The 21,938-nt window shown below is 40.9% G+C and overlaps 1 protein-coding gene and 1 pseudogene across 2 annotated transcripts in view; both read right to left on the bottom strand.

The window, feature by feature from the left end:
- Positions 1–21,938, bottom strand: part of parp8 (poly (ADP-ribose) polymerase family, member 8) — a 56,050-nt gene that overhangs the window by 4,936 nt on the left and 29,176 nt on the right. The window contains exons 7-21 of one of the 2 annotated variants that reach the window (XM_072664360.1): positions 18,261–18,355; positions 9,628–9,688; positions 9,364–9,454; positions 8,936–9,002; positions 8,668–8,796; positions 6,533–6,565; positions 5,502–6,111; positions 4,193–4,246; positions 3,278–3,373; positions 1,735–1,827; positions 1,487–1,612; positions 1,197–1,262; positions 965–1,032; positions 699–747; positions 191–303 (exon numbers count right to left, since the gene is read on the bottom strand). In XM_072664360.1, the coding sequence (XP_072520461.1) occupies positions 191–303; positions 699–747; positions 965–1,032; positions 1,197–1,262; positions 1,487–1,612; positions 1,735–1,827; positions 3,278–3,373; positions 4,193–4,246; positions 5,502–6,111; positions 6,533–6,565; positions 8,668–8,796; positions 8,936–9,002; positions 9,364–9,454; positions 9,628–9,688; positions 18,261–18,355 (1,751 nt within the window). The remainder of the gene's footprint in view (positions 1–190; positions 304–698; positions 748–964; positions 1,033–1,196; positions 1,263–1,486; positions 1,613–1,734; positions 1,828–3,277; positions 3,374–4,192; positions 4,247–5,501; positions 6,112–6,532; positions 6,566–8,667; positions 8,797–8,935; positions 9,003–9,363; positions 9,455–9,627; positions 9,689–18,260; positions 18,356–21,938) is intronic. The other variant, XM_072664361.1, reaches the window with a different exon arrangement.
- Positions 10,920–11,082, bottom strand: LOC140542438 (U2 spliceosomal RNA; annotated as a pseudogene).

The raw sequence follows: 21,938 nt of genomic DNA, 5'->3' as shown, positions 1-21,938 counted from the left end.
GGTTTTCCAGCTCTGTTGTCATTATGCAGAGTTTGGTTTTAAAAGAGAGGCCACAGTGTTTGAACCAAACTCTCATTATTCCACTATTGGAATATTGACATTTTAGGGCACCTTTAATATACTGGCGACTGAATCTGTCAAAAAAATAAAAATAAATATATATATATATATGGTGTAGAGTGAAACTTACTGGAAAGCAAAGGTACTTCCAAAGAGGCCTTTGGCAGCTCTGAAGTTGGATTCTTTGGCCGGTGGGCTGCTAAGTAGGAGGAACTGGTGGGGGGTGTGCATAAACTTCAGTTGCTGTTGTGGCAGAAAGAAGAAGATGTAAGAGCTTGAACTGTAGATATTATTCCTTCATTTTTTTCTCCACCCATGGTTGGGCAGCCTTACTCATGGTATTGTCCAGGGCAGCATTTCAAAGCAAGTGGTATAGTGTGTGTGAATTAAAAATGAGTAGGAGAAAATCCAGAGGCTCTGAGAGTTTAGATTTACGCTCTTGCTGACTCACACTTCCCCCTCGAGTAAAGGCAAAGCACTGATGTTTTAAAATAAATTATTAATTAGCAGCATATTTTCTAAGCCTTAAATAGTCTCAGAAAATATCATCATTTTCTGAGGGGTATAACTGTTCATTATACAAACAGTGCAATCTGTCCATTTCTGTTTTTGGCAAATCAAAAAAAAAAGAGACTTACTCTGGTTACTGGTAACTTCACTATGTGAGACCTGTTACTGGATATGACCCTGTGAACAACACATTAGCTTTATTTAGGGGCTTTTATAGGACTTTCTGAAACATCAGCACATCTGATTAGCAGCCATTCTTCAAATCGCTAAAAACACAGATGCTGACCTTACTAGTAAAGCAACCCAAGTAATTCAGACAAGAGCTATTTATGACATTCACTAAAAGAGCTGTTATAGAGATGGAGAACGTAGAAGACACAAAGAAGCGTATTACCACTGCAATAATGGGTGAGCCAATGGGTCAATTCTGTCCATCTGCTTCTTTATCTCCAGATACGGAGCCTGCTTGGCACAAATGAAACCTTAGGCAGAGCAGACTTTCCACAGAAACAGATGATTCAGTAAAGTGCTAAAGGAAACGTTGGCTCGAGAAATACTGTTTGAATACCAAAACACTGCAAAAGCAATAAAACTGGATGTTACATAAGAAGCATTTTCACTCATACCTGGGTCATTTCTCTGATCGATGTGAGGCTATCAAGAGCTCTCATTACTCTATCATAGTCCTTTTTCTATGAGAAAGCAAAGGGTTTTTACAGTGTTAGTGTGCATTGGGCCAATGCTACTACTTCTACCTGTAGTAAGCTTTTTATAAAATCTGTCTACATGTTCAGACTCCACATGGCATACAATCAAACAAATGGATGCGCAAAATTGGAACTTGGCCACAGGCTCACTTTCTTTTTTTTAACATTAACTCATTATAAGCTAAAGATGATGTTTGAAGAAAATATACCCGTGGATTGAAGGCCAGGGTCTGAGGGTCATTAGGATCCACTACGGAGGGATATGGCTCAAAAATGACAACTTTCCTCGGAGATTCCAGTGCAGAGCGACACATGGAGACCAGCAAGTCGACAACCTGCAGTGTGTTAAATAATTCACAAGAGTCATCACAGTCCTGAGAGCATGAGAGGAGGTGAAGCAACTGATAAAAATGATCCGAGCGTGTGAGGGTGTGTATGTGTGTTCTACAGTGCATACCTGGGCACCTGTGGCAATCTCATCAGCAGCCTCATTCATGACCCCTAGCGTTTGGAAGGCAAAGACACATAACTCTCTCTCACACACTGTGGGCTGTGAAAACACACAGAAGTCCTCGATTAGCAAAGCTATGGTTACATACAGAACAGGGCAGCTTTAGCCAACTGCTACTACAACAGCATGACGTCTGCCTTTTGTGAACACTGTGTTATACCATATACCAGGGTTCTTTAAGTGCTGAACTGGAGGGCCAGAGTCCAGCACATTCCTAAGATTTCCCTACAGGAGGCCATCCAGGACTGGAATTGAAGAACCCTGTCTTATACCGCTTGTGGAACTTATAAACACTAGTTAGTAAACTATATGGGACATCTGCTCATTCATTGTTTCTTCTAAAATCAATTGCTGTTTTGAATGTATTCAGTGACAAGAGACAAGAATTTGGAGGTCAAGATGTTGGATGAGAAGTTCCACTGCTCCACAGCTCAATGCAACTCCCCTCTAGCTCACGCCTGGATGTCATGTCGATCTGCTCAAGGCAGTCCCATTGTATTACTAGTATTAGACAAGCTGTTTGAGTGCATTTGCACATCTGGGTCAGCAATGGATGCCACTTAGAACAGCTGAATGCATTCATTAGAAGGTAGGGCTGGGCGTTATGGTAAAAATATACACAATATTAACTACGATATACAGAATATATAAAATGTTAAAAACTACTATTCAAATACCTCCCCACATGAGTACAGTGCTTTTTATTCCAGATGTACTGCACTTCATCTACTTAAAACACACTAATGCACTGTATGTATCCTTGATATGCTTAGAAAAGCATACTACGTATCACGATAACAAGATTTACAAACTCACGATACGATAAAATATCGACATATTGCCCAGCTCTATTAAAAGGGGTGTCTACAAACGTTTGAACATATGGTATCCCTCATCACTGCCAAAAGTATCTCAAAAATAGTAACTAAAAAAGGTTCTGAGTGTAAATTAACTTAAGAAATTTAATTTTAAGTCATTTTGGAGCATTTCTATAGGTCTATCCATTATGACACATTAACAAGATATAAAGAACAGCTGCACTGTTCAAATGTATAGAAGGAAGATGCATGTTTTTTTATGACAGTTCAGCTCATGCTGAACCTCACCTGGAAGAAACCTCACCTGGTCATAGTCAGGAGCTCCCAGCCTGCATAAAAGCCCTGCTCTCCAATAGACAGAGGGAGAATACGCAGAGACAGACAGCAAGGGTTGGGCGTGTGAGCTGGGCTCAAGACAGCCCTAGGACTCTTCGAAAGTGCCAAAACTTAGTCATGCATTGGGGGTTTATTATTTTTGGGGGGGTTTGTGGTGTGTAGCCCACTGTAGAAATAAAGACGCTCGTGATGGCATCACATTGTGGGTCTGTCTGCGTGCTTATTGGACTTAGATTGGACTTAGATAGAGGTTTTCCAGTCACTCAGCTGATCCCCAGGCTGAGATCATTCTATGATTTCTCTGTTCAGTAGTCACATGCTCTGAATATACTCACTCTGAGCATTGGTCCATTTTGGAACACATGAGGTTCATCGCAAACCACACAGAACTCATTCAGGACCGGGATCCTCTGCTCTGCGTACTCCATCGTCTGCAATTGTAACATGAATAACAATCAAAACACGTGTTAATTATACCTGCCCGACCTAACGTCTCAACTGCAGGATGTTCAGAGACATTGGTAATGATGTTTCAATGTAATCTGCTGACAGAGGAGATCCAATGTGTGTGTGTCCGCGTTGGCTGTAGTATAATGGATCAGCATGTGGAATTAGAGATGCACAATAAGGGGATTATGTGTATAATATAATGCCACATTACCATATACTGTACAGCATGGACAAAAGTATTGGGACCCCTGCTCATTTCTTGTTTCTACGTATTACAAAATATGTTATCCTGCTTTTGTTGGAGTAACTGTCTCTACTGTCCAGGGAAGAAGGCTTTCTACTACATTTAGAAGCATTGTTGTGAGGATCTGATTGCATTCACTGACTAGCACGTTCGTGAGGTCAGGATGTTGGATGATCACCACCCCACCTCATCCCCAACTCATGCCAAAAGGAGCTCTATCATTCCAGAGAACACAGTTCTACTGCTACATAGCTCAATGCTGGGGGGCTTTATACTACTCTAGCCCACGCCTGGCATTAGGCAGCATGGTGCCAATAGGTTCATGTTTATTTGCTCCAGAGAGTCCTATTCTGTTGGCCATACTTCTCTATAGGCACTAGACAAGCTGTGTATGTGTGTGTGTGTATGTGTGTGTGTGTTTGTGCATTTGCACATCTGTGTCAACAGTGTAGCTAAATGCAGTCATTGGAAGAAGTGTATGTTATCATTTTTTTATATATATATATTGCCAGAAATTCACTTTTTTGTGTTGGCCTTGTAGTAGATCAGTACTCACCTGGACAAGAAAGCCACGGTCTCTGATTGGTATAGACTTTGCTCCGTTGTTTGGCTAGTCAACAAGACAACAAATATTGTACAATTCCAGACATTACTCAATACATTCAAATTATGAACAAGTCAACAAAACAATAAAATAAAATACTAATGCATCTGAGAGTAAATTAACACAGCTACACTGCTCCAACGTATTTGACTCAACTGCACGTTGAATCAGTGTGTTAAAGAAGAGTAAAATAAACTGCTGTAGCACTGGGATGCATTTGTGAACACAAATGAAAGGGACACTATGTCCAAATGTATCTAAATCCTTTGTTTCTACAACATTTCTACAACAAGTAGCCCAGGGGTATCAGATTTCCTCTGTAAGAAGAGCCTTTGTAACTGTACGCTGTACGTAAATAGTAGCAGTACTTAGGATGTACATTTGTGATTGGAAGTTTACATACAAGCAATACATAGCAAAAATAACTCCTGCTGGGTTCCTGGGCGGACACACACTATATGGACACAAGTATTGGGACATCTACACTTTATACCTACAGGAGCTTTTATGACAATGGCATTAATATGCCTTAGGTCCCCCTTTTGCAGCTCTAACAGCTCCGAGCTCAGCACTCGGCGACCCCGCTCTGTAGCTTTACATGGTCTGACATTCTTGCTGTGGTTCCTAAATGCTTGGTGGAACATCTAGGAGGAATGCAAGCTGGAATTCAGTGAACTCTTTAGAAACACCCATTCTTTCACTAATGTGTGGAAAGGCAGACTGCATGGCTAGGTGCTTAATTTTATGTGCCAATCCGACTGAACGAAACACCAGAATCCAATCATTAAGAGGTCCATATAATGTACGTGCTTTGGTAGCACTTAGCTAACAAAGTTGAACAATTACTTTCCCACACAGGATTTTGGATATATATTACTTCGGATATATAGTAAGCTCTGGGCAGTATGTGTTTATTTCCCCAGTAAAGTGCTAATATATAATATACTAATGATCCTAATACAAAAAGAATTGGTTTTATTCCACTGTGCACATTAAAACTCCATTAAACCACCTCCAAAGCTCTCCTCATGGGAGTCTAGTAGTAAAATCAGTGCTTAGGTGAGCTGGTGAAGAAATTTGAACACATCCATGCTGCGCTGGCTAAAGTTAGAGTGCAAAGCTCAGTGCAGCCAAAAGATCAAGATACATGAAGTGGGAAATGATCATCTAACATGGTCCGCAACTAGTTTATGACATCTAGAGTATGTAAGATGTAACCAGATCCGAGCTTCAGAAAGTGCAAGATTGATCTGCTCCTTACCGGCGGTGTGGAAGAGAGCGCTGGGGCCAGGATGCCGATGAGCCCTGAGGTAAGCGAGAGGCGGCGGCTCTCACCGGCCGGCTCCTTGGGCAGTTCGCCCTTACCCATCTTAGTGCTGCTGGAGTAGGACCTGCTGAGCAGCCGGTGGTGGTGTTTGAGGCCGTCCAGCTCCTCGGTGCGCACGCTGCCTGAGCACGAGCGGCTCAGGAGCCGGTGGGGCTTCAGAGCACTGCCACAATCACTACTCCCGCCAGTACCACTTCCACCACCCCCGCCGCCGCCGCCATGATCACAGCGAGGCTCGCCCGAGCGGGGCAGCAGCCGGTGAGGCCGCAGGCCGCCCCCACACTCCTCAGGCTTCACCGCGGCCCGTGGCAGCAGCCGGTGGGCCTGAGGCTTGAGGACGTGCGATAGCTCCAGGCGCGGCTCGCCCGACAGCGAGTGGCCGAGCAGCTTGTGTGATTTTCCGGCACAGCCATCCACTTCCGGCTTCACAGAGCTGGAGCAGGTACGGCGCAGGAGCCGGTGCGACTTGGACACGCAGCCGTCCTGCTCGGGCTTCAGTTTCTTCTTGTTCTTCACACACCCAGGAGGAGGGTAGCTGGGGGACCTCGATTGTCAAAAGCAGAGAAGAGTGATTTAAACATTGAACTAACCTTTCAAAGTGGAATCCAAAGCGATGCTCTGGATAAAAACCAAAACCAAAACAAAAAAAATCAATAGTTGGTGGGTTATAGGTTTCCATTATTTGTTAGCTATATTATGGTAGTATTGATCCCGCTGATCTTTTTGAGAATAGATTATTGGTATAGGACATCAGCCTTCGTATGGGATCAAAAGGAACCATCCTTACGTCAGAAAGTGTCATTTTTAAGCCAAACCCATCACTTTTTAAATTGCAGTCTTCATATTCTTCATAATCTTAATTAGCCCAAATCATGGAAAACCAGACTTTCCACCCTTTTACTAAAATAAGAGAGTGTGATGTAGTATGTAAACATTGCTACATACTGCATACGAACAGTACGTACCGTTCACTCACCAGTCCATATATGGAAACTAAACTGCAAAAACAATCCATTTCAAATTAGCTGTTTTTGTGACGTCACAAAAACCAACAAATATCCACCTATTCAGCCTACAGCAATTCGGCGCCAGCCATGCATGATGCTGAACTTGTTAGAAATGCTTCAGCGCATACTGCGTTTTGAATGAGGCAAAACACACGGCAGCCAATCAGTATGTATATATATCAGTCTATTAGACATTGTAGCAAAAACAAACACTTTAAATTGAAGGGATAAAGAAAGGTGGTGCGAAAATGAACAGAAATGCCACAAGACAAGTGGAAACATACAAGATGAATGGAGGCTATGGGCCCTTTAAGCCTTATCGCTCAGTGCCGGCTATGAAACCTGTATGCAAGTTGTGTAGTCACGTGAGTGAGGAACTGAAATGTGGTCCACAAGAACCCTTTGATTTTAGTTTTTTATGATAACTAAACTGATCTACATGGTCTTTATGGTAAGATCAATTGAGATCAACAGATCAAAGGATTTTTTTCATAAGATATGAACATTGAGGACCGATCAAAGCTAATTTCAGTTTCACTGTAATGTTTGGTGGAAGAAGACTCGCTGTGGTTCAGACTGTAATTTAAGAATAGAAGGCAATCTCTGTTTGTATAACCTAAGAACCCACTGTAATCCAAAGTTTAAGGATTTACTGATCTACTAGCTCCTTATTTATGTCTCGCCCATGTCAGGCCATTTTCCTAATCTCTAGGTGATCTTAATCTCTCTTCCAGCCCAGTATCTGAAGAACTTAAGAAAATATGTCAAACAAGTGTGGAAGAGCTAAAGCTGACGTGGTTTTATTCAGATTTGTTTGTTCAGGTCGTTGATATGACATTATAAAAGGACACATAGTCAAGATAAGATTTTCTCAGCATATGAGATTTGGGTGTTGCCAATGCTTAAAAGAGCACTGACCAACTATATCAATAAATAACCCCTTTAAACCCTATATCATCAAGAACTTGCTAGTAAATTCAAATTCTTTAAAATTATTCTTTAAACTTGTTTATAGTGTTTATTTGACCTTCTGATCATTTATTTAAAAAAAAGAAATTACAATTTGATAATAGAGGACTTTTATTTTGTATCAGGAATTTATTTCTGTATCAGGAATGTATCAGGAATTGTATTTATTTATTTATTTATTTTTAACAACTAAAACACAGAACACAGAATTGTTTAGCCCCTTATAAGGGCCGGGCTTTTAGTCAAAAATGAATTATAACTGACATTCAGAACTTTAGTTTTTTTTATATATTTCGTTTATACGTTTGTTTAATCCTGCTAATACCTTCCTCACTCACTGTGTGTGTTCATGTACTGTCCCCTTACAAACATGCTACGTGTGTCCGCCCCATCCCATCTGCAACATGGACACGTGAAGGAGAACTGAGCAACTCGAGCAGCTTAACCGTTTGTTAATTGTAACTAAGGTAAAGTGTTCCATTAATCGTGTATATTGATACAATATTGATTTAATATCATATTGCAGGCACAGACTTTGAAAGCTTGCTGGTTATCTGAGCAGCCGTGACAATGCTAATGGCGTGGATACAAACAGAACGGCTACTGCAAGTTTTTCTGCACATGCTCAGTGCAATTACACATTCTCACCAGGGAGGACTCTAAATCTACAAATACTCAAAACATGCAGACTATCTCTTTCGTATTTCATGCATAATATATTATTGTTATTTAGATTTTATTTAATAATTAAATATGAAAATTATTTATTATCACACTTTTTTTGTTGCAGAGGTTTTAAAAACTCAAATATGTATCAAATATAAAACACTTGGCTTTAAAGGATTAAAAGCAGGGACGTCTAAGTGATGTTTTGCACTATTGTGGGAATGCAGATTCCAGTCCTGTAAAGCGCATAATGGGCTGTGGTTACTATGGGCTATGGTGTCCATATCATATGCTACAACTTAAGAAACCTGAGAAAAATGAAACATGGGGGTATATATGATGCATAATAATTCAGTCTACGCGTTTTATGATGTTACATTTTTTTTTGCCATATGAAGTAAGTATACAAGTCTGAAATGAAATCGGGCAGTGCAGTCGTGCAGCAGCTTTGCTCTTACCTGCGGAGAGTGGAGAAGATGTGCAGAGGAGACTTCACCTTCTTGTCCGTCTGCTTTTTGCTATGTGGGCAGTTGATCTTGTCTTTAGTATGATGCTTCCATTGTTGTGTGACAAAGGTCTGCATTATCCTGATTTAAAACAAAAAACAAAAAGCATGTTGAAAAATGAGCTACGGTGGGAGAGAATCAATCAATGTTGGCTTTCTCAAGCTCAAGAAAAAATATTAAATAAAGAAATGAAAGTATATGTGTGTGTATTTATATATACTTTTTCAGCTGATGTCCCAGGCCGAACCTGTCTTTCGTGGACACTTGAAATACATCTACGGTGGGAACTGCAGATAAAGTACGGAATAGAAATTCAATGTCAGAGTCTTAGTCTCAGACACTGAAAGTGAATGCAACACACCTGCTATTTGATGTAGTGCCAGGTTCTGTTCTATTACAGTAGTTATACACCAATCAGCCATTACATGAAAACCACCTGCCTGATATTGTGTAGGTGCCCCTTGTGCCGCCAAAATAGCTCTGGCCCATTAAAGCATGGACTCGACAGGACGTTAACTAGCACTGACTTTAAGCAATTTATGCTACAGTAGCTATTTTGTGGGACTGAACCATTAATTAAGCCATTTACATTAGAAATGAATTTATTTCTAGGTCTAGTGGCAGACATGCATGCGTGTGTGATCTGACCTGGTCCATTTAGATACTGCGTGAGCGAGCAGTGAAGACGAACGATAACAGGTTCCGTCCTGATCACATCCCAGGCGAGGGCAATTTCCTCCTGCGGACAAATAACAACCTATTGATGGATTCTTAACTAAATAACTAACACTACTTATGTATTCACTAAATAATAAATCAATATTACTAATAATTAGTCATAATAACTACCAGTTCTGTTCTTGCAGTCCAGTGTTATTTGTGTCTAACATGACAGTGAAGAATTATACTTACATCTAGGAAACTGACATCAATGTGTAGATCTATGTCTACATCATCAATTGCACCATATTCCCTAAAAAAAAAAGATAATAAAAAAAATCAGATCTTCAGATGATTTGTTCACAATATCTTGACTGTCATTCAAGAATCACTGAAGCAACAGATGGATTTATAACTATATTCTGTTCAAAACACAGCAAATAACAGTTATTATTAAAACACAATAATTTAGAAACTCACATTTCCCCCATTGATGTGAAAGTGAATGTATTAATAATAGCTTAATATAATAAACTATTAATGCCACTCATTTTTTGATCAAAACCATTCATTATGTTTTCCAGGCTGAAGCCCTGCTCCTTAGACACTGCATGCTGCTCGCACGGAACCACGAACGCTAGAATAGCTCCTTACTGTAAGTAAGTGAATTAATAGAAAGACATTTTTGCTTCTGTCTGAGCAATTTATTTTCATATTTTCACCATTTATGTTCATTTTTAGTTTTCTACATGGTTTAAACCCTGTAGCTGTTATGTACACTGTGTACATCATTCTGGAAGAACGAACCAATAGAAATGCTCTAAATTACTCATGTTTTTTAACATTGACATCCATTCAAAGTTAAGATCATTTTCACCTTCTCCTGTAAAGTCACCATTTTGGAGATGCATGTTTTCCATTGGACCATTTAACATTTACTGCATTATTTGGGTGTAAAACCCACAGTGTCCATTAGGCATGTCATGAGACTGATACTTTCAGGTCCCAGGTCGATACCAAAGTTCTAAAAACGTGACAGTACTTGTTTTCCATTGTAGCGGAAGGAACCGAAACTACTGCAGCCGTTACAGATACGTGGGTTTGTGATTTCTACGGGCAGCATAATAAGCCTACACATGTAGGGGGGAGAAGAAGAAGAAGAAGGAGGAAGGTAACCATAACACATGGAATGGCGTCGGGATTTCAATCGGAAATGGTGTCACAGAGCACTCGGAGCGAAAGAAAAATGTTCGTAACCTGAAATGCTATCATTATTGTTTGCGAATTACGTCACCCACTGTCACAGCCATATCAGAATATTATGACTCTGTGGACCTGTTAACCTCTGAAATGAACACCTCCCGACACTTAATGAAGTCCATGCCACAACGTGTCATTCGAGAATAGGGAGGTTAAGGTAGGTGTTCATAATATTTTGAAAAAAAAAGGAGAACAAAAACAGAGGGAAAACCAAAAACCCACAAAAAAGACCACTCCCACCCATGCAAATACATTTCTTCAGCTTTCTTTTCTTTATCCACATGAAAGAGGTGCACCATTTCTGGAGGTACAGAGGTCTTGAGGTCTTCCGACTCCCGGGTTCAAAAATCAATTTAATATATAGTCCTCATATAGAGGACGTATCAGATATTAAACTGATAAGAACAGATACTACACTTGATCTTAGCCAAAAAGCCGAGAAGCGATAACCAGAACAGGCCCCCCGTGCAAGGCTACCCTATCGTTAGTAACCAGCTACTACACAGTGACGCCAAAAGAACCAGCGCTAACCACACCCACCCCTACAAACACCAGCAAGCCACCAGAAGTACGTATACAATTGAACTGTATACAATCCCTATTTAATTTTTTTTTTTAAAAGTAAGACAGAACATGTCTCATTGTCAACAGCATTATCAGCATTCACTCATATTCAGAGCTAATGTGGGGGAATATCGTTTTCCTTAGGACAACTGTGCACCCAATCTGACTTTCCGTTCAGACTTCATCTCTTTGTTTTCGCGCATGGAAATGTGTGAAGGCACACCAAAACTGATGACAGGACTATTCAGCATGTTGGCAGCTCTCCAAAAACTCCATCCTCAGCAGATTGGAACACAAATGAATGTAGCTACCAAAGTTCCAACAGCAGGAATACAGGGCGCCAACCACAGAATGGCAATGCAGCATTCAACTGCCCCCCCTCCCCCTCTCTCACACACACACACACACACACACACACACACACACTTGCACATACAAAGGGCTGGGAAATCACAAGATTATACGCTACAAAGAATGATGACCTGCAACACACGTGACCTTTCACAATTACTGCATAATGAGCGGACCATGACCATCTGAACTGAACACGATCATTAACCATAGTCAGTAGATTTCACTGCGGTATAATGCCATAAAAAGGAGAGTTTGACTAGCTGGGTTGGCAAATAGACATTAATACAAATCCATTCATTGAGACACAACCCTATAACTTCTATTTCGGAGCTATAATGTGTTTAGAGGACAGCTCCAAGTAGTTAAGAGATTGGATGGTGTTGGACCCAAGAGCAGAGCTCCTGGTTTATTTATTTATTTCTTTTTTAAACAGGGAGATAAATAAATAAACTGAAAAATTAGAAAGGAGAACAAGGGACAAGAACGATTTGGTGTGTTTTGTTAGTGTGCTGGAAGCCAAGTTTAAACCGGCAACCCACTGAACCAAAGGGCAGTGTGTGTTACCACTGCACTACATTGGAGGTGGGGTGGGAAAATAAGGTGGGAACAGCAGACAAAGGAGACACACATAATGGCGCACTTAAACAAAGGGAGACAATAAACAACGAATTGTGGCCGATCAGCAGTAATCAGTGCTGGGGCTTCTGGGAACTGGAGTTTTCTTTCATCTAAAGAAATCAAATAACTGAGCTAAAAAATCCAGCTCTCTATAAAGATGTTTTAACCAGATTTCTAGACTTAAGTCCAATCTAAGAAATCTGAGTGCATGACCACCTAAATAACCAGGTAGCGGCAGAAATCTGATTATGAACGAATTAATTTTTGCATGTGCATGTAAAAGCACTCACTGTTAGCTTTGATTGACTTTGATTGGACGCAGTTGTGAGTGTGAGCATGCGACAGCACAGTATAATTTCATGCCAGTACTACTGTATTACAAATCGGTGTGAGTTTGAGAGAGAACGAGCGAGAGAGAGAGCTATAAAAGCACATGTAGAGCTAATATTCTCTAGAGCTTGCTATTCCACACTTCTAGGTAACAGACCACTGAAGTTATGCCCATATTTGGTACTCCAGAACCTTATACACTTTGTTCTGTGTACAATTTTCTTATCCAGCAGAGTTATTTAAGAGTTATACTAATATTGCTACATGAATGATGATGCTGCTCTGCATCAGTAAGAAGACAGAGAGCTACATCGAAGTGAGGCAGGCTCTAGGTCCATGTATAGCAGTTGTATCACTCTGTTGTATCACCTCTTTAAATAAAAAAGTATTAAAAGAAGTGAAAACCACTATCAGTCTTGTGGTGTTGAGCAGTGTAGTCTGAGTGAAGGTCGACTTGTAGGGCTGTCAATGACCTCATTGATATTTCAACCTCATTTAATTCCGCCTTCAAGGTTAGTTGCCAAATATAGGCATTAGAAGGGAACATGAGAGCATGGAAGGCAATAACTGAAATGCAAAACACACGCAACAAGGTTTTCAGTGCTATATAGAACCTTTAGACCTATAGAACCTTTATAGAAGGCTTGAAATGAATCATATCAACACTGAACTGAATCGTATCGGATCAGTAGTGAATCAAAGCGCATCGGTTTTATGCCGTATCATAGCTATTGCCTATTGTATCTTGTCTGAAAGAGAAATGGAAAAATAATCGTGCAATAATTCTGAAAACAATGGAATCCGAGCCGTCACGGAGCACCGAATCATCTCTTAAAGAGTCATAGTTATCTTTGTGAGGCGAGAATTTTACACCCCTAATTAGCAGTGAGACTCACAGAAATAGAGTAGGCCTGGAGACGGACCAGCAGGAATATATTACCACTGTTTCAGCGTTAGGCTCATTATTTTTGGCGCTGGACCACAGTAAACAAAACTGAAAGGGGCACTGCTACAGCCTGATTATGAGAAGCCAGTCTATGGTCACCAAAAAAGTCTGGGATTTTTTCAAACCCCTCAAGCAACAAGCAAATACAAACACTGCTGTGATTCTGGTCATACGAGAAACCGAAAGCGCGTCACCATACGTAATCTCATTCATCTGTTGATCAGTGTTTCTATTCAGATTCTAACAGGCGTCCTAGGTGAGTGCCGTGCATTCGTTTCTCATAAGATCATCATGATGACTTTGTTATGACACTCCGGGGAAAAAAGACGTCACCACGGTCACGCATCAGTCCATGAGCTGCTAAGAGCCGGAGCATCTGCAAAGCGGGGGGGTCAAGAGATGGTCTGTAACAGTCAGGCGAGAATCAAAGCCCTTTGAAAATGGTAGACGAATAAGAAGGAGCTACAAGCACTGATATTATACTGGGTGAAATTCTTCTTCCATGGCTTAAGTTCATTATATCCTCAGCTCCAGAATGAAGCCATTCAATGTTAGTGGCTCTGGAATGCTTCATGTTACGTGCATGCTCAAGGGACTGTGGTCTAGGACCTTGGAAAAAAAGAAGCTCCTCAAGGGTTCTTCAGTACAGGAAATAGTTATACAAATGCTATGACAATTTCATCAATCCTACAACAGCCACAGCCAGCACTGCAACAAAGTGATGGAGAGCACCATCTACCCACCCTGGAGAGAGCAAGGCCAATTGTGCTCTCATGGGGCCTCTGCTGCCGACGGCTAGCAGCATGATCGGGATTTGAACCAGCAACCTTCTGATCATCGTAACAGCGCCTTAGTCTGCTGGACTATTTTATTTTTCGCAAGCCCTCTGGAAAAACATAAAAAAATCTGTGCATTTTATTCTGAGACAAAATAACTGGGTTGTAAATAGGCTTGCTAAGCACTTTTTACTCCTACCAACGTCACAAACGTACTATTTATACAAGAACACCTTAAAATACTTAATAAAAGCATTCTATGGCACTGTGAAATGTAAGGAATTCATCATTAGCATCAGCTCAGAGACTTTCTGAGAGACTGTCCTCTATTTTTACAGAAATATCCAGCGCAGGCAGAAGTAGTGCTTCAGTTCTACACCTCACAGAAGTTAGCTGAGGACAACTTGAGTGGAACAACTCCAGTACCTCAAGTTTCTGTGTCTCGCATTCAAGTCAGACACAGAACACAAGACAGACAGGCCTACAGTGTAAAGGTCAATCACACGCAGCAACTAAACAGCAAGCAAGCAGTGAGGTGTCTGAAGCTATGAACTGAACTCTATATTTGTGCACCTGGATGGCTGCAGCCTTTCGAATCAGAGCAACGAGGACTAGAACTCAAAGGATCTTGCTGTTAATAGCTGCCAGTCAGAATGACAGCAGATTTCAGAGCGCCAGCTTTTCGAGATGAATCATTTTCTTAGGAACAGCTTGCCAGTGTTTCTTCCTGGTTTATGTTGTCAAGCGTACACGTCTTCTCAGGATTGTGTGGACAGCTGCTGTTATGATACGTTGCGCTAACCACCAGGTCGGCTCCAAAAAGGTTTGCAATCAAATTAATGGTACCAGTAGAGCCTTGCAATGAAATTCTCATTATCGCACCGCAGTAACATTTGGTAGACGCTGATTGTAGAGCGTAAGAGCAGCTCAGTGTCGAACTGACGCGACAGCAATCAGCACCAGATCATCATCATCATCATCACCAGATCACAGTGGTCGAGCTGAGAGGGCAATCGCTGAGGGGGAAATAGGGGGTCTGTTTCCATCTCTACATTCACTCTATTGATATAGTCTTTCATCCTTTTGGTATATCCAGTATATATATAAAAAAAAAAGTTTGCCTCCTCTCAGCAAGTTAGCTTCCCAGCAGTATCTCCCACTAGCAGCATTGCTTAATACATATAATATACATTGATTTATTTTTAGGGTTGTCTGAAATGAGCACAGTCAAATTTACACAAACAGATTTTTCTTAATCTAACACACAGCACACCTAACATTAGGTTAAATGTCACTTATCTTGGCAGAATTTCCACCGAAATGCACCACATAGCGCCACAGGAGGTCAACTTACTTGTGACCATCAAACTCTGTAACAAACAACTGTAACAACTGCAATTTTACCTCTTGGGATCAATAAAGTATTTCTGATTCTGAGAATTGGTGGAGTTTGATTAAATGTGTTGGTTTCCTGGCACAGACCTGACTTTTAAGCACAGTATATATATTTTTTTGATGGAGTTGAGGTAATGACTTTGGGAAGGCCATTTCAAAAGCTTAATGTTGGCCAGCTTAATCCACTCTACAACCACCTTTGTTGAGTGTTTGGGGTCCTTGTCTTATTGGAACACCCAGTCGTGTCCTCGTTTCAACCGTTTGGAGGTTATTCTTAAGAATTCTGAGGTAATCCTCCTTCTTCACTATTCCATCCACTTTGTGCAGTGGAACAGCCCCATAGCATGATGCTAACTGCACCATGCCTAACAGTTGGTACAGTATTCTTGAGTGTGGAAGGCCTCACCTTCCTCTATTCCTCTAAACATTCCTCTGGTCATTGTGGCCACACAACTGAATCTTTGCCTCATCTGACCATCAAACTTTCCTCCAGAAGGCTCGCTTAAACTTTAATCACCGTTGTACATTTTATATTCTCATGATGTAACTAGTAATGAACCTTGGGTGCAACTTAGGTGTGACAGACATTGCAGTGACAGCGATACATCTGACAGACAGATACTGGAGCTGGAAGAGCTGAAGGACACCATGACCAGCATGACCTTGAGTGGGGTAACCCTGCCAGAAGGTTGGTGGGGAGGAGGATGGCACAGCTCTAGGTGCCACAACCCATAAATCATACCCCATGGGGGATAGCTACGGAAATGCATGAGGGGGATCTACAGACCCTGCCCATTTGTCTAAGTGACATATAGCAAGGGCAGGTGGTTGTGACAGGGCCGAATGACTGTGGCTATGGCAGGCTATCGTTTCTCCATTTGAGACTGCACAATACACACGGCCGAGGCTGTGGTAGAACGTTGATGGAGTTAACACAGTTAAACAAACAAATGGGCTTTTGAGTGAGCAGCTCCCTGCAGGCATTAGTGATAAGTAACATGCTTTAGTGCTTTCATTTGACATGATTTGAATATTTAAGCAGCCGCTCCGAAGGAAGTTGTTTCAGGCCTTTCCTTGTTGTTCCACTTTGGTTTTATTTTGGTTGTACCCATATGAATATCTGTGAACTGTGCCAAAAAATACCCAAAACCAACACAATAATAAAACATTGCTTTCTTTCGAAAAACACCAGAACAGAGCTTTGTTAGGATTATTAATATGTAGTGATGCAGTTCATTAAAAAAAAAATATTTTCAAAAATATATTTTTCTGTTCCATGCAGGTGTAGGTACACTAGTTATGTGTATGATTATATGATTATGTTTATTTTTTTAAGCTGCATTTTTAGGATTAAAAAATCCTAACCCAGCCTAAAAATAACCACATACCAGAAGAGAAACTGAAAGGTGCCGCACAAGGAAACCAAATCCGAGTGTCCATTTTATGCTAAAGAAAAACACTAGCTGACTGGCTACAGTGTCTTCAGCTTGCTAACTGTGCATTGCACTGAGAGGACACTGAGAGGACACAGAGAGGAGACTTGGATAATTTCATTTCATTAAAATTTTCATTATTTACAATGTTTACAGTGCTCAAAACAAAGCTTTCCTTTGGATTGTTATGCCACACTATGCTATGTTATGCTACAGGGCTTCAGTGAGCCATCGCAGTGCTGTAAACCAGCCAATCAGAGCTCAAAACGTCCACCATTAGGGATGTCCAGATCAGGGTCTCTTAATGCTGAGTGTCAGCTGATACCGATCCAATGTTTGTGTTTGTATAAATATTAAAGGCTTAAAATGACTGTTTTATAGTGTGTTTAATATCCCTGACCAATCAGCTCTTTACAACACTGAAGTCTAATCACTTCCTGTGTGTGTGGGTGTGTGTAGTGGTACACACTCTAGACTGATATGTGTTGTTGTTGGTCTACTGGTGTGAAATAACTGGTTTATAGTGGGTGAATGTGCTGTGATTTGGGTTTTCTATAGCGTGTGTGTATTAGCATTAGCATTAGGTCTTCAGTGCTGGTTTAAAAACAAAGAAAGGCGTGCGGTTCTCCCGCTGGTAAAACCGTGATAGTTTTACATAGATTTATTTACCCGTCCATTAAAATATGCCTGGATCGGATCGGGACACTGCTATTCACTATAAAAGAAAAGAACGTATCATTCTAATGGAAAATAACAGGGCTGTAAGCTTTTGTTTTTTATGCTCCAACCAAAGACACAGACTTTTTATGGGCAGCTTTAAGTGCGAACAGTTGCTAGCGAGACAGTTTTACATACCGGTTTCACCGCTGCTGGAAATAGGATCTTAAATGTGATTTTTTTTGTTTGTCTTTTTGGGGCTCTAACGTCCAATAGCATGATTAACGATCTCTGAATACTAACGGATGATATTTTCGAGACATTTACGTACCTCTAAAACAGAAAACTCTCGGACTCGAAACTTACGTGCCTACTGGCTTCTATTACAGATGCTTTCTGTCTTTTTTAACCACAGAGAAACACATCACAATTATTGCCAAAATTATAAATCAAATATAAAGTGTTCCTTTATGTGAAGGAGTTAAGTGAAGTCACACAAGTTCCACAGCTGGGCAGAGTGGTTGCAGGAGAAGTGGGGAAATGGCCTCGTACCTGAGCGATACTGCATGATGGCCGTATAAGTCCCTCACGGCTGCCAGGTCAGCCTCCAGCTGGGGGTGTTTGTGAAGCTCGCCGTCATAATTCACCTGCCAGGGACAAACCACACACACACAACCCAGGTCAGGGTGCAAATGCTAAGCTAGAGATGTTAATGTACAGAGGCAGCAGTGCGTTCGTTCAGCCCGGGTTTTAGCCAAGAAACCTGGGGAGCAGGAGTTGCCAGAAATATGTTTCAACCTTGAGAGTTAGTCATAAAATATGTCTTGATATAACTCAATCCTTTTAATCTGCTATCTTGAGGATGTTTTTTATTTTTTTAATTCAACAGTAAGATGATGAAAGCTGGGGGGTTGGGTTTTTTTTAGGGTTTTTATGGAGGCGATGGAAGAAAAGAACATGGAGAGTGTTCAAAATCTCCCATGAGATCCATGAATAATCTTTATGTTTGTTCAAAGCTAGTCAGAGAATGCCTCGAACAGCAAGCTGTTATATTTGAACTTGCAGACACTGTATATCAAGCAGTGCATGAATAACTAGGGTTCATACCTATCTCCTGTCAAATAACAACAGCGTAATAAGATGCTTTCGACAGTTCAGCTTAGAAGGCTAATCCATGTGAATACACAAACTCACAAAATACAATTCCAAGAACTCCAAACTGAGAGAGGGCTAAAATAGTTTTTACTATTTATATTCCAGTTATTACCTTTTCAGAGTCCGGTTCAATTTAATGTGTGATTAAAAGCTGATTCTCTGTAGCAGCTGGAATATATAAATGTAAAGTAAGCACTGCACATGAACTGAAAATGACTGAGAAGGCAAAAACTAGCTGAAACTACTCCTGATGAATACTGAATACTTTCCCAAACAATAGTCAAAAAAGGCGCAACCGCAGATACAGGACTTTCTGAAGAATGGAGGCTTTATCTCTTCCAGTAATTCTCCTATAGAATGTCGAACGTTCAGGTTTTGTTCGGTTTAATGAAGAGGCCTAGTTAATACATTTCAGGACTGTCTCATAATGATTAAAACATTAATAACGTCCCCCCGGTAATGACTGTCCGTTTCCGCTTTAAATGCAGTCGGCTTAAAAGTGGTGTTGTCGGAGGGGTTTTTCATGTGCACAGCACAGAATCCCCACTAACTTCATTTACAAATCCTGAAAAGATAATCCATACAAATGGACTCCAAAGGACCTCCAAAGGCGTCCTGTGGTATCTGGCACCAGGTCAGATTCTTTAAGTCCTGTAAGTTGTGAGGTGGGGCCTCTATGGGTCATATCAATGTGTCATATCAATACTGATAACCTGTCTCTAGTTCAACGGTTGTTCTTTTTTTCGGGGGGCCTGACTACTGTATACCAGGAACACCCCACAAGAGCTACCTGGAGATGCCCTGACCCAGTCGTCTCGTCGTCAAAGTGGCTCAGATTCATATGCTTGCTGATTTTCCTGCTTTCAAGACCTGGCCGTTCACTTGTTGTCTATTATCTATTATAGCTACCCCTTGACAGATGCCACTGTAGATGAAAATAAGCAGTGTTAATCATTTCTAATGTACTAATGTTTTGGCTAATTGGTGAATAAAAAAATTCAGTGTTTTTGTGACCAGCCAATCAGGTTCTTTCGGACTATTTAACTTTAGCATTTAAGCCCCGCCCATTTGTCCTGAAGTTATAAGAAGTGTTGCAGCAGTTCACACTGCTTTTTGAATAGGGCACAGTCCATAGCAGCCAATTAGGACAGATGTCATGTACATAATCTCCACAGTCCATTTGATTTTCAAGGAGCTGAGGTACCTGAACAAACTTTTCAGTACAGTTTTTCACATCTGCGTCCAAAAACAAAACTATGATGTGACGGGTGACGGGTCCAGACGCTCGTCATCTCAAGGTTTGCCTACCGATGCATTGACCTTTCTCCTGGCCGATCTTCCTATGTGAGCCTCTGCACCTGATCCAGACAGAATGCAGTAGCATGACTAGTCTTCAATCTTCCTAAGTTCCGTCATGCCACCCCTCTGCTGCATTTCCTTCGCTGACTTCCTACCTGTAGCTGCTCACATGGCCTACAAAGCCATAACGGACCTGCACCTTCCTACCACACGACAATGGTAAAAACACATGCATACCTACAGCCCTTTAAATGTAGATAAAGGGACACTAATCTAGCATTTATTAAAAACTCCTGTATTGACTTTGTGTCTAATGTCTGCACTGTGTATCTTTCCATCTTGGTTTGAGTATTGACTCTAGTTTCTGGCAGCATCACAGCTCAAGGGTATTTCAGATTCCATCCCATTTGTACTAGCTAAGGATACATTCTCTGAGTGGACAAGAAAGCACTTTTGATGTGCTGGATCAGAACATCAGCCAAATGCTCTAAATCTGAAATGTGTCTCTTAATATCTCCAGGAACTTTTTCGAGCGTGTCCTAAACGAGCCTACCTTAGCCAAAATCATGCAACATTAATTTGTTCATTTCTGGTCCTGGGTTAGCTTTTCTGCCCCTTCTTTATGCTCCATTTAAGTTCTACTTGAGTAGCCTGTTGTTTAAACACTTGAGGCACTCAGATCTAGTACTCTCTTTATCATTGTGGCCTCACTGGGGCTTTCACATGGAGTCATCATGTGATGCCGTCACAAGCTGTGGTCATTATTCAGTGTCTCAGTGGTTCTTTAGCGGCGTGAGTTAGAAATTATCTTTTGCTGTTTATGAACTTGATTAATTTTCGTCCTGTTATTAAGGCTAACAGGAAAAATGGCAAACAAATGGCCAAACACTCCTAGATCTGGTGTATTTGGAAAAGTGTGTATTTCCCACAGACAGTAGATGTGTTTCAGATGCCCTCGAAGTGGCATCATGAACTTCAACTACAAGAAGAATTGATATTGAAACCTGTCTGCGATGTTAGACTACGCATCTAAACTCACTAGTAGGGTTAAAGGATCACGGATAATCTGAGATCCATACAGCTCGGCCCCCACAGTTTAGAATGGCCGCGGGTTAATCGCCAAAGTTTAACCATAACAGTGTGGAATACAGTTTTACTGCCACTGTTACGTTTACAGGGATAATTCCCTCAATAGAAGTCACTATAGCAACCAGACTGAGTCAAAATAAAAGTCACTAATATAAAAGAACACACTGTATCAAAATAGGTCACTAATACAAACAAACAGGCCATATAAAAAAGAATATAATACAAACGAACAGACCATGTCAAAACAAGCCTCTAATACAAAAAGACCATGTCAAAATAAAATAAAAATACAAACAACTATGTCAAAATAACAAAAATAATACAAACCGACTATGTCAAAATAAAAGTCACTATTACAAATGAACAGACCGTGTCAAAACAAAAGTCACTACTGCAAACAGACCCTGTCTGGAAAAAAATCTAGGTTCTGTAGCTTGTTGCTGTATTTCTAATGACTGAGCACATACTGGCCTAAAGTTGTTGGAGAAGACCCAACAGTCCCTGGAGGCACTGGCACTGATTCTTTGTTTACCAACGCGAACAAGGTCCATCTCCTAAAGTGTACACGAAAAGTCAATCTCCTTATTTCACCCCAAAAGCACCTTCTCCTCTGCTCCTCAGAGGCCCTGAAACGTAGCCTGCAGATGACGCAGCTTCGGTGATTGAGCGCTCTCAGAAGCAGCAAGG

The sequence above is a fragment of the Salminus brasiliensis genome, chromosome 20 (genome assembly GCF_030463535.1).
Source record: "Salminus brasiliensis chromosome 20, fSalBra1.hap2, whole genome shotgun sequence".
In the NCBI taxonomy this organism is placed as follows: domain Eukaryota; kingdom Metazoa; phylum Chordata; class Actinopteri; order Characiformes; family Bryconidae; genus Salminus; species Salminus brasiliensis.
The sequence above is the reverse complement of the archived record's forward strand: the minus strand, read 5'-3'. Positions and strand labels throughout refer to the sequence as shown.